This window comes from Lepidochelys olivacea (genome assembly GCF_965140295.1).
Source record: "Lepidochelys olivacea isolate rLepOli2 genome assembly, chromosome: 16".
Taxonomy (NCBI): domain Eukaryota; kingdom Metazoa; phylum Chordata; order Testudines; family Cheloniidae; genus Lepidochelys; species Lepidochelys olivacea.
Genome location: NC_140426.1, coordinates 20,551,574 through 20,563,760, shown reverse-complemented (window position 1 = coordinate 20,563,760; position 12,187 = coordinate 20,551,574). Strand labels below are relative to the sequence as shown.

Sequence of the window (12,187 nt, the reverse complement as noted above, 5' to 3'; positions counted from 1 at the left end):
AGGTAATTTGAAAAAAAACAAAACCATTACACAAGAAGAAACGCACATTCCTGTGGGGCAAGTTATAGGCTACAGAGTGAAATCCACTGAAACCATGGAGCTTCCGTGAGAAAAACACCATCCACTGCAGGAGTGGTGGATATTTTTTGCTCCTAACCAGTGGATTGTTTAATTAAGGCTCCAGGTCTGAACTTAATTTATACTTTTCCTGTGCTAGAAGACTTCTGTGTGTTTGAATGAAAGTTTTTCACACCAACAGTCCAGCTCCTGCATCTTCTGAATCCTGCAGTGAAACCTTCATTCTGTATTTATAGCACTGCAAAACTTTCTGAGCCAGCAGACCCTGCCATAATGCAGAAAACACTGCCCGCCATCTAATATCTCAGACAGGCTGCACTTGCCCACTGAAGAACTCTCAGACACACGCCACACTTGCCCTCTGACTATTACTGAGACACAGCGTAATTACCTGTCACGTAGGAATAAAGGATGTGGAGACATGTCAAAGAGTTTCTTTACACTAAGCTTCTTTTTTAAAATCTTGAGTTAATTGGTTGCCAAGTAACTTGAGGTCTTTGACACATTTGCAAAGGCTAGAGTGGACACTTCCCGGATGTTTGTTCCAGGTTCATACATCTGTCCTTTACCCCACGCCGAGTTCTGCTAGGCTTACAACTTCTCCCCATTTTGAGGCAGAAGGGCTAAAGTGCAAGAGGTGGTTGGTTTCAAGCACCACTAAGACCAGTTATGTTTTACACCCCAGGTCACAGTAAAGCTCCACAGTACACAGAAGAATGAACTGCGGCCACAGCCAAAGGATATAAATCCATTATACTTACTCTCTCGCCGGGGTCACCCAGTGGACCGACAGGCCCAGTAGTTCCCGGAGGTCCTGGAAGACCCTAGTATGGAAAAGACAGGACAAAACATTAGGTCATAAAGGAAAATGTGCTGTTATTTGTTTGAGCGTGCATGCACAAAGGAAAGAAACAGAACTGGAACTGCCTGTTTATTTTAGCAGAGTAAAATTGACCGTGAACTGCTCTGATATCCAGGTATGGCCGATGGAAGCCAGAGAGTCCAGAGAAGTATTAAAAAAAATTGACTTACAGCTGGGCCTTCGGGACCGGATGGCCCTTCGATGAGCATGCCCTAGAAAACAGTAAGAGAGACTGGTGATTAGCATGGCACATCCCCAACGCAACCTCCGCAATGGAGTTCAAAAGTCAAGCAGTCATGTCTGTTCTTAGCTCATCCGGTCTTTTGCTGCTCACAAGCCCAACAGATGTTAGTGCACCCTGGTGCTGAGCAGCTTCCACATTGTTTCAGCGGAGTCTGGGTCCATTGCCATTGGCACACTACATCCTGTACACTGAAAAGCAAAATGTCGACCAGTTCAGCCCAGGCTGGGCATAAATAAAAGTCTTGCCCCAACAACCATCCCAGAATCACACCAGGTGAGAGCGGAATCCTCTCTCATCTTAGTCCAAGGTCAAGCAAATGAAAAGCCTTGCACTGTGTCTGGAATGCCAGAAAACCAAGCTCTGCTAGAGTGAGTTTTGCAGCCAATGCTCAGAATGCTGTCTCTAGTTCCAATCAAATTCTAAGGCATTTCCAGGGGTCTTTACATATCTTTCCCTAGCAGACTTTATGCAGTGATTTACTGAGTGAACCTATAAGATCATTGTGTGCGCACCATGTCAGGGTAATGTTATCTCATTGTTTAAAAAATTAAATATTTTGCTATTCCTTTAAATCATGGGTATGTTGTACTCAGTGGAGTTGGGGGTTTTTTAATGGGGGAGGGGAGACTTCCATCGCTGGGCTGCTGACCAAGTTCAAAGTCATCCAGCAAGGTGTCCATATTCCAAGCAGCCCGTTTCACCTCTCGCCGGCTAATATGTAGCCAGCAGAGTCATTCTCCTACAGGATGAAATCAGCCCATAAAAGTCAGCAAATGTCAAATTAACTCAGTCAGGAGAAGCCTGGGAAGGAGCCAGCCCAGCGATCGAGTTACACCTTCCCCTCGGAGGAGGGTGGTCTCCCCAGGTCAGGGTTGAAGCTAAGGCCAGTTGGTGGAGCAGAGCCGGTGAAAGTGTGGGCTGACGTCACCGCAGGTTCCTATGTCCTGCACAGTGCAAAGGGCTGAGCGGAGTGAATCTGAAGCAGTCAGGGTACATGCAGCAAACAGGGATTCCTGCCCCAACATCTGCACTTCTTCAGCCCACCCACCCCCAAAGAGAAAACAGATCACACTATATTGCCAAATACCATGATGGCACCCCCAGTGGGATATGGGCATGTACACATACCCTCTGCAGCCAAATCCCTTGGCTAGTATAAGGATTTTTTAATACTACTGATACCCGTTCCTAGCTGATTTAAGGGCTGGTTTGTTTGGTTATATGGGGAGCCAATTCTCTGTTGATTTAATAGGGGAAACTCCAGTGAAATCAATGCAGTCATGTGGATTTACATTAGCAGAGAATTTGGTTCATGGACCTTATCCTATAGCAGTTTAACACTGTCTTTCCACTGACTGCAGTAGAGTTACTCCTGATTTACATGAGTATGAGGAGAGACTCATGAATGGCACTCATTTGTCCTGGGTTAGGACAGTAAGATTTCCCCCCTGGATGGAAGGATAAGTGTGTGGGGGTGGGGAACAGCTGAGCTGTATGAAACTGATTAGCACAGCTGCAGAATCTGGAGGACATGTTGCTGCAGGCTTTTCAAGAGATGTGCTCATGTGTTTCATGGCAACGGGTGAGGTGCAAAAAAATAAAACAGAGGTTAAATACTGGGACAAGGCTGGTGACTCTAAGAGCAGCCTGGGCAATAGGATGACCCGCCAAGAGATGGAGGGAAGTGGAAGGAGAAAATAGCCCCAGTACCCAGAATGAGTGAGCAGGGTACAAACCTATCAAGACCATACATTCTTTGCCCACTCTTTCCTGGTGTGCAAGGAGGTGGGAGCTGTTCCTTGCCTCTGATCTGTCCTGGGTGAAGCAATGCAGGTTTGAAACACTTGGCCTCGGTGTAACAAGTGGAAGCAAGGGGTTTTGGTGGTGGAATTTGGACTGATGAACAATTTATATGGAAGCAGTATTACTGCTAACAAGGGCTGAATCCAGATGTGCTGGGAGAATAGAGGCCTTAGGAAATCTGTTCCTTTCTGGACATGGAGCAGAGGCCTGAGTACAAGCTCTTTACCTGGAGCTCCGGAGAGACCCTTTGAGTGTGATCTGGCTTCCATTCAGTGCACCTGAGCTTCAAGGGGCCATGGTCTACAGGCTAAAGGGTATATCTGGCTAGCGTGCAGTGATGTCACCAACATGATCTAGCTCTGGACACACTCTATTTTCCCTTAGTTCAGATGAACCCGGGGCAGTAAGTGAAGTGAGTAGGAGGAAGATGGAATGTGCCCAGCATACAGGCCCTCATTGAGCCAATCTCTTCACGTTGCTCTAACCAAGGCACCCCAGTCCTGACCTGAGGAGGGAGAGGACAGTTCAGTCTTTATGGCCTATGTTGCTATTGGCCGCTCTCTGCTGAGACTGCTGACAAGGGACCAGTTAGGGTGGAGGTTTAAGATTCCCTGCTCTCAGGGAACGATGGGCAGAAAGCGCTGGTTAGTTTTGCAAAGAAGGGAAGGGTGGTTGTAAGTTATAAATCCAAAAATCTTGCAAAGCGGTGGGTTCATAGGAGCTGCACCCTCCACCCCCCGGCGTCCATTTCATTTGAGAAACTGGACCGATTAAGGCACCACCCATCTGCCTGCGTGGCAGCTCCGGAGACTAGCACCATCCCCAGACCTCCACCTCCGCTCAGTGCTGATAAACTCCCCTCAGCTCCACAGAGAGTCATTGCCCATATAAGGAGCCCCACGACCGTCAAGAGCTGCCGGGTGCCAGATTTATGTGGGAAATACTTGAAACTGTCTCCTCAATGGCTACAGTGCCGAGAGCTCTGCTTCCCACAGCCAATCATCGAGGCAAAGGAGGCCCCTCAGAGAGGACGGGAGAGGAAGACCTAATTAACCTATTCCTGATACAGACAGCCTGGGCATCCTCCCATATTTATCCATTTGTTTATGTTGGGCTCTGGCTGTGGGGACATCTGGAAAGTCTCCTCAGTGAGAAATTCCAACAGTTTCCATTATCCATGCAAGGCGACAAGGCAGGGTAGCAGGAGACAGGCTGTGTGACAGGAGGGGGCAGGGAGGGACATGCAGGGGAAGAGGAGGGAGCATGGAATGGAATAAAAACTCTGGCTTGTGGAGCGAGAGCCACAGATTTGGGAGCCCCATTCTGCTCTGACTGAATTCAGTGCCAAAGCTCCTGTTGGCTTCAGCGGGGGCAGGGTTCTGCCCCATGGCTTGGCTTCATAAGATGGCAAAAGTGTTGTGAGCAAGTTGTTCCTGATTTGTTCTCACCATTTGTATGAAGTCATTCCATGCCTCTGTCTCAACTCCCTCCTCATCTCAAAGGCACCCTTCTTTCCCTGCACCCTTCCATGGCTAGAAGATGAAGGGTCTCGCTAGCAGCTTCCCAATTTTGCATCTGTGCCAACAGCCATCCCTTCTGGGCACTCTCAGAGCAAAGGCATTTGCAATGCCATTCGTAAAGGGACCCAGACACGGGGAGTTCCTCAAGTTAATCTGAAGGGATAAAAATAAAACTATGCTGTTTTAAATTTACTCACTTCCATCTGAAGAGCCCAAGCATTTTAATATAGGTATTCTAACTTCTGCCTGTTTGATAGACCGGGGGAGGGAAAGGTCAGGTGTTATCCTAAGGGTCAGCATTTACCAACAGTTACTATAATGTGGCACCTTAGGCCTCATTTTCACTAGAAAATTAGGTGGGTTTAACTAAGTTGTTTGGGGTGTGAAAAACTCACACCCTTGGCGTGGCCTTGTTAAACCAACTTAAGTCCCCACGCAGACAGCGGCTAAGAGATGGATACCTATGAAGCCGGGAGAACCCCTCCCGTCGGCGGAGGTGGTGTCTACACTGAAGCACTACAATGGGGCAGCTGTGCTGCTCGTGTTTTAAGTGTAGACATGCCCTATGAGTCACAGTTCAGAGAGGAAGAGAGACTTGCCCAAGGTGACAGAGTGAGTCTCTCTTGTGTTTTGCTTTGCTCCAAAGCTGTACAACAATGAACAGAATCCAACAGTCCTGACTCCCAGATCCCTGCTCTCATGCACCTCCTGAAGCTCTTGAGCGTTAATGCTGCCTTTGCCATCACAGAAACTATTAGACTGAAGACTGTGCTATCCTGCTGCCTCCAGCAAGCGTCAGCACCGAGTAAGGATTGAAAGACAGACGGACTGAAAGAAAGGAAGGAAAGTTCAGAGGAATCCTTCCTCCTCCTCCCCCGCAACCCCACAATCCAGCAGCTCCGATCTGAAGAAAGTGCCTTTGCTAAAGATAAAGAGCACAACGAATCTGCATTTCTCTCAGCTAAAGGGAAACCGAAGGAAGAGAGGAAAGGCAGCATTTGGTCTTGTTTATTTTCTGGCAATGGCTATATATGCTCCAGTGTTTTGAAACAGCCAACGCAGCCAAATTCTTTCTGGATGATTACACTTAACTATTTTGTTCGCTCTGTAACATTTCAGATTGGACGGGGCAGCCTGAGTTTAAGCAGGTTCCCCCCTCTCCCCCATATTTTAACGGAGCTTTCCACACCTCAGTTAGACAAACTATCCATTTTGTTCCCTTTGTCCGCAGAATGAAAGCAGGGCCCAGAAAGGAAGGAATTGACTTGGAGGGTTGGGAATGCTTTTTAAAAGCACTGGTTCTGGGTGTCAAACCCTTCCCCCTACCCTCTGGAAAAGGATCACGCAGGAGAGAAACAGAGGAAGGGCAGAAAAAAACAGACTCCAACAGATAGGAAGTGTTGTCCTTTCTTCTGGCACTGTGTTGGCATTCTGCCAATGAAAAATTAGGTTAATTGAGTTACTGGTCTGCAATGAGCGTGTGCTTGGACTTTCGGAGACTCAGGAGCAAGATGAATGGGGGTAATTGAAAGGATCCGAATATCTGTGGGTCTCTCCTGGGGGTGCGGAGAGGGATGCAGACATGGAGGCAAGTTGAGATCTTAAAGTGTACTTATGGATGGAAAAGGGGCTACGTAATAATAGTTCCGTTCCCTGTGAACCTTTCAATCAGAGCTCACAACAAGCAGTTGTTCCTCCAGTTAATCCCACCAAGGTAAGACACCCTGTGGGCAGGACAGCTGAATTCCAGTCCATTTCATGTGCCATCAGTTAAATTGTCAGCTAAACTCTGATCACACAGGGACTGGATTTTCAAAAGGCGTTGAGCACAGACATCTCTCCTTAAAGGCAAGTGAAGCTGCAGGTTCTCAGAAAGCTCGGAAAATAAGGCCAAGAGACTTTATCAGTGGTGATGCTGTAAAAACAGAAAGAACCCTGCTTGATTCTCAGACCCCAGTAGGGTAGCTGGAAAATTCCTTTGACTGATAAAGTGAGTGCAATTGATTTTACAACTGCACTTTAAAACCAAAAAGTGCCTCAGAGCTGGGCCGAAGAAACCCTTGCTCTCAGTGCAGGCAAAACAGAGAAGTAGAGAATATAGGATTCTGGTTCCTGAACAATCAGACAGGAGCACTTTCAAGGTCCTTACCAACATGGAGGCCTAAAGGAGAGAATGGACATCGGACATTGAAGGGGGAAAAATCATTCTCAGCTTCCACAGCTGTGTGCTGGGAGAACCCTTTCCTTGCCACAGAGGTGTGCTCCTCAGTTGTACAATTAAGGATGGGCTTGAGCTGTAAAGTTCAGACCCGGAGCTAAGCTCTCCCAGAACTGCAGGGAGTCAGATGGGAGGGCTGTAATTCAAACCGACGACTAAGTAAAAGCCATTGGAGTACTAAGACAGGCTCTCGCCATTTGTACAGAACACTGGTAAAAAGAAATTTGGCCAAAGAATTGTTACAAACAAAAATAGCTTTTTGGGGTGTGGGAGGGGAGAAAAGGACTAAATGGAAAATGTTAATTTCTTTCCAAATTATCCCTGTTTCTTAAAATAAATGCCCCCCCAAGCATTTTCAATTTTTATTTTAAAAAATCCAGAAAATTTCTAACAGAATTTTTTTTTTCATAAAATGAAAAATTTTCTATTTCTTTTGAAATTATTTCATGGAAAATACTGACCATTTCCCTACGAGCTGCAGCTGGGAGCATAAGTGACTACCAAACATACAGACCTATGACTGCTTTTCAATTTCATAGAGAAGGTGGGGAAGGTAATACCTTTTATTGGACCAAGATCTATTGGTGAAAGAGACAAGCTTTCGAGCTACACAGAACTCTGCTTCAGTACCATACAATTCCATATACACATGCCCACCCCCGAAGAAGAAATCTTTGTAGATGAAGGGCACCCTTACCGGTTCAATTATTGCAGGCTCTCCCTTCTGCCCTTTCTCACCTCGTGGGCCACCAATCTGTAACACACAAGAGAAACACAGGCAATGAGTTAAACAAAGGATATAAGCTTGCTGTCTCAATTGGATTCAGACTGGGAACCAGAAACATGATCAAGATGCAGTCAGCAGAGCCCACACCACCCAAGGACGGAACTTGATGCAGATGGGTGCAGAAGACACATATTAAAAAAGGAGCAAAGACTCATTTTGTTACTATCTAAGGTTCTGTTCCATCTCTCTAGTGCACAGCAATTTCAGAGGTCAGGTATTTGTAGGGAATTATTGCTTCCATATGCAGCAGGATAAATTAGGGTGACCTAATTGCTGGCAACTTTTCCATCAAGTTTTGATCTTTATTTAAAATAAAATGCTCTAGTTCAAACAGAAATTATTTGGGGGAAGTTCTATGGCCCATGTTACGAAGGAGGTCAGATTAGATTATCACAATGGTCCCTTCTGGCCTTGGAATCAACAAGTTTGTCTACACAGAAACATTCAAGAAAATTAATCCAAATTATCTTTTAAAGTGGATTACATTTCTATGTGGACACACTTTTTCAGAATTTAAGTGGCCGTAATTTGATTTTGCTTAATTCATTCTGGAAGTGAATTAAACTAAACAGAAGTAAGGCACTTTAATTCTGAATGACAGCATCCACATAGGGGTTTAATGCAGTTTAATTTATTTAAAATTCATAACTTTAGTTAATTCAGATTAATTTTTCTGAGTGCTCCCATGTAGACAAGAACTAGGAATCTAATGTGCCTTTTCCTTTTATAACTCCTACATATTACCTGGGGGAAGTGAAAGGGATTGAAGAAGTAGGTCGAGGTTTCCTATCCCTCCAAAGGCTAAAAAACTGGGCTAAGAAAGCAGATAGAAAGAAATTCAAAAAGGGTCTGGAGTCAGAAAGTGTTCCATTACCCCTTCATACTCTGTTTCTTGGTTAGCAGGCATTCCTGGCCCAATATCAGGAGAGACAGTTCGGTCATAGTAGGTATCATAGTAATTCCCATCATACTCTTTTATTGTCTCTTCAGTAAAGTCTTTATCTTGGTCGTCTTCCTCTTGACCCGTTTCCACCTCGGCCTGAAAACAAGAACAGCAGCTTGTGTCAGACAAAAGATGCCCCTAACCCAACACATGCTCTAAAAACTAAGGGGAGGAGTCTCGTGCATTTCCCAAATAAAGAGGAGCAGGGGTGAATAAGCTTTACGATAATGGCACAAGTAAATACAAATACAAAGCAATAATAAAAGAATGTTTAGTAAAGTAGCATCTAAAGGCTTCAAGGGACGACCAATGAACTCTTTCAAGGGGACTTGCCAGCAGAATTACAGATATAAAATGCTACACCCATATGGAACTCAATATGACATGTCCCCCAGATTTCCTATATGCTTCATGAAATGTATTACATGTGTAAAATACCATGTGTGAGAAACCACGCAGAGTATGAGCAATAACACATGACAAAAAGTTCCAGACACCCCATATTAAGAGGCATGAGACGAAGTGCTGAAACCCTAGGTCATTCCAAACCCCAGATAGCCAAATCTCCAGGTTAACAAGCATACAGAAATTTACATCTGGCCCATAATTAAAATTCATACTGAAACTGAAATTTATCATGATGAATCCCAGATTTTACAAAGACCCTCCCAAATTTTTTGGAAAATCAAAGTTTCCTTATACCAGGATCTTCCATTTGTTCATTCCCGAACTGTTCTGGGATCCAACCTTACAGTTAGGCTTGTTCCAAAAGCAGAACTTTGAACATTTGCACTTAGGCATCTGAGAGGGTACTATTCATTCATTAGCACACATTTCTCCCTACCCAAATAATACCCTCTTCTGATTCTTAAGAGGAAATGTATGCAAGGGTTCAGCAAAAGAGGACCTCTAGGCAAAGCATCAGAATTTCCTTGCTTCTGGCCAAGCCTGTGTGCAACAATATCATAGTCCCGTAATTTTTGTAACCTCCAGGCCAACTGTCCCATGGCACTCTGGAATCTAAAGAGCATTGTAAAGAAGTATGTCTGTTCTGAGCACAAATGTTCTCCCATGCAGGTAATAATGAACATGGTTGCTCTAATAAATTTGTTAGCCTCTAAGGTGCCACAAGTACTCCTTTTCTTTTTATGGTCCATGGCTTAATTACTTCCAACAGTTCAGAGAGAAGTTACTTCACCACCAGAAAGGAAGAATTTAGAGGTGCTGTAATATGCCACCATCAGTTCCAATCTTTGTTCTTGGGCCAAAACTGCTCATATTCCATAAGCATGAGCATCTGGGTCTAATCTGAAAGGGGTTTTAAACATGGGTAAGCAAACACTGACACAGTGAAGTGCCTTTTTTAACTCTGCAAAGGCCAAGTATTCGCCAATGAAATCACAGTTTAGCTTCCACTCTCGGGTTTTCTTTTCTCACTTAACATACGCACATTCTGTTATGTTGGCAAACCCAGAAATGAAAACAGAGTCCTAGAAAACTCTATATATCTGTGAGCCAGAAGGAATTTAGCCACTTCTGCACCACCTCTTCCTCTCCTTCACCCAGTGGAATGTCTTTCTCACTGATCAGCTGACCAGGGCATTCTCTTAGCAAGAGTTCACATTTCACTAGATTCAGTTTAACGGTAATTCTTCAGACATTAGAATCTGTTGCTTGCCATAAACACGTAACATCCTGGAAGACCCTCTTGTTTGAAATGTAAAATGCTATAAACTCAAACACTGAAGTCTTCATATTTTTTTCCATCAAAAAAAAATCAATTTGCTTGAAAAAGAAGCAATATTTTTTTTTGAAATTTTTGACAGAGGAGGGGGTTCAGTGTGAAAAATGAACATTTTGGTGAAATTTTGAGTAAACCCCCCCCCCCCCCCAAATAATCTGGGTCACAAACTGGCCTGAAAAAATCACCCAAAAGTTAGTCAATTTCTTTTGTCACTTTCAAAGAACCTCATTCAAACCAGATTTTCCACCACTCCCTTTGTTGGAAAATTACACAGATACGAATTTGAAACTGTGACACCTACCTCCGGAAGAGGAGAACAGATTGCTCCCTGCAGAGCAGTCATCAAACAAAGCATATTTTTACCTAGTTCCCATCTTTCACAGGCGTATTTCTCCATACTGAATGTTCAGAATTGCTTCACTGGCAGTTATCACACAGTTATTAGCTACAATGAAATCTAAACCCAATGTGAGTTCATTGACTAAATCTGCTTCCAAAAGCCCAGGCTCAGACTCCAAAAGTTTCATTCTTATAAACCCAAGTTACCCCATTTGTGAACTGCTGATAGTTCTCCAATCACAGTTTCCAATGGAGTCCAGTTTTATAATACCTATCCCCCAGGATTATTAACAGGCCTGGACTAATGTTCACAGCACACATTTCCTGATCTTATTAAAGGGCTAGGATGGGAATTTAGGAATTGCCACACTGGATTCAGACCAGTATCCTGTTTCCAACAGGGGCCAGTACCATCTGCCTCAGGAAAAGAAACTTCCAGTAGGTTGTGGGATTTATTGTTCACTCTCCCCAATTCCCATATTATTTCAACTTTTTACTTCTGTATTCAACAGCTGGCAAACTGCCCTTTTCTGTTGTTGACAGGCCCAATCTAGCCACCACTGGCTGTAAACAAAAACTGTATAGCTACTCCAAGTAACTCCATGGTTTGCCCCTGGGACTGAGTGCCATTCTGTTTCTTGAAGTGGATGAAGAGTGATCACTACATCACGAGTGATGGCAAGGCTGGACTGAATGTCTGACAATTCGTTCACAGGATCAGGGCTTGCAAGAAGTGTCTCCCATAGCCTTTGTGCTGCTGCTGACATTCTGTGTGTCAAACTGAGCATGATGTGTTTGCAAACCTCTCAACTTGTCTCTAACCTGAATTCCATGTCTCATCACGAAAATTAGACACAGATTTAGGCTTCAAGATTGCAGGGCCCCATTTCAACCTCTCCCATGAGCAGTTTGGTGTGCTACTGCATTGCAATGGAAATTCAAATCCTTCAAAGTCCACAGTGGCATGCAGGGCCTATGGCTTCCACCCATTGATTTTAATTTTCAAGTGATCCTCTTGGTCACCAATAAACTGGCCTGTTGCCCATTTATTTGGCATGCCTGCCTTGGTCTGAAGATATGCCAGACACATTAACCTACGAAAGTCCTCTACTTGCGCTGATGGATTTTCCTTGTTCTTTCTTCCTTGGCTTTAAACAAACTTGGATCAACTCAGATAGGGAGATAGCCCGAACCTCACATTAAGGGCATTCATCAGGTCAAAATAACTCATTCTCTTTTCTGGGGCTAATTCCAGCTGCATCATTCAGTCTGATTAGTTCAAGCTAGCTGCTAAGCCTGCTGACTCCCTGTTCATTTTGTCAACAATTCATTTGCATCAAGATGTTAAATTGGGAAAAATAAACCTCTCCGGAAGCTGTTTTTTCCCTTCTAACACTGAATGCTTCCATATTATGAGCACAGACTGGCCACCGTTCCATGTGCCCTGCAGAGCATCCTGGTGTTAGAGCTTAGGCACAAAGTCTTAACGTTTCCTTACCTGAAGCTTGTTTCTTTTCTGATTCCATATCCTAACAACTAAATTGATCTTTGAGCCTCTCATTTCCTCATCCAAAGCCATCTAATCCCATCTCTAGCTTCTCTCCTAGAGAGTTCCAGTTTGGCCAAAGAATTCTGGCCGTTTTATATTT

At 44.4% G+C, this 12,187-nt stretch overlaps 1 protein-coding gene across 2 annotated transcripts in view; it reads right to left on the bottom strand.

Annotated features, from left to right (window-relative positions):
* The window catches only part of COL5A1 (collagen type V alpha 1 chain), a 248,110-nt gene that overhangs the window by 119,276 nt on the left and 116,647 nt on the right, over positions 1-12,187 (bottom strand). For both annotated transcript variants that reach the window (XM_084649659.1, XM_084649658.1), the window contains exons 8-11: positions 8,387-8,551; positions 7,423-7,479; positions 1,111-1,152; positions 840-902 (exon numbers count right to left, since the gene is read on the bottom strand). In XM_084649659.1, coding sequence (XP_084505785.1) covers positions 840-902; positions 1,111-1,152; positions 7,423-7,479; positions 8,387-8,551 — 327 coding nt within the window. The remainder of the gene's footprint in view (positions 1-839; positions 903-1,110; positions 1,153-7,422; positions 7,480-8,386; positions 8,552-12,187) is intronic.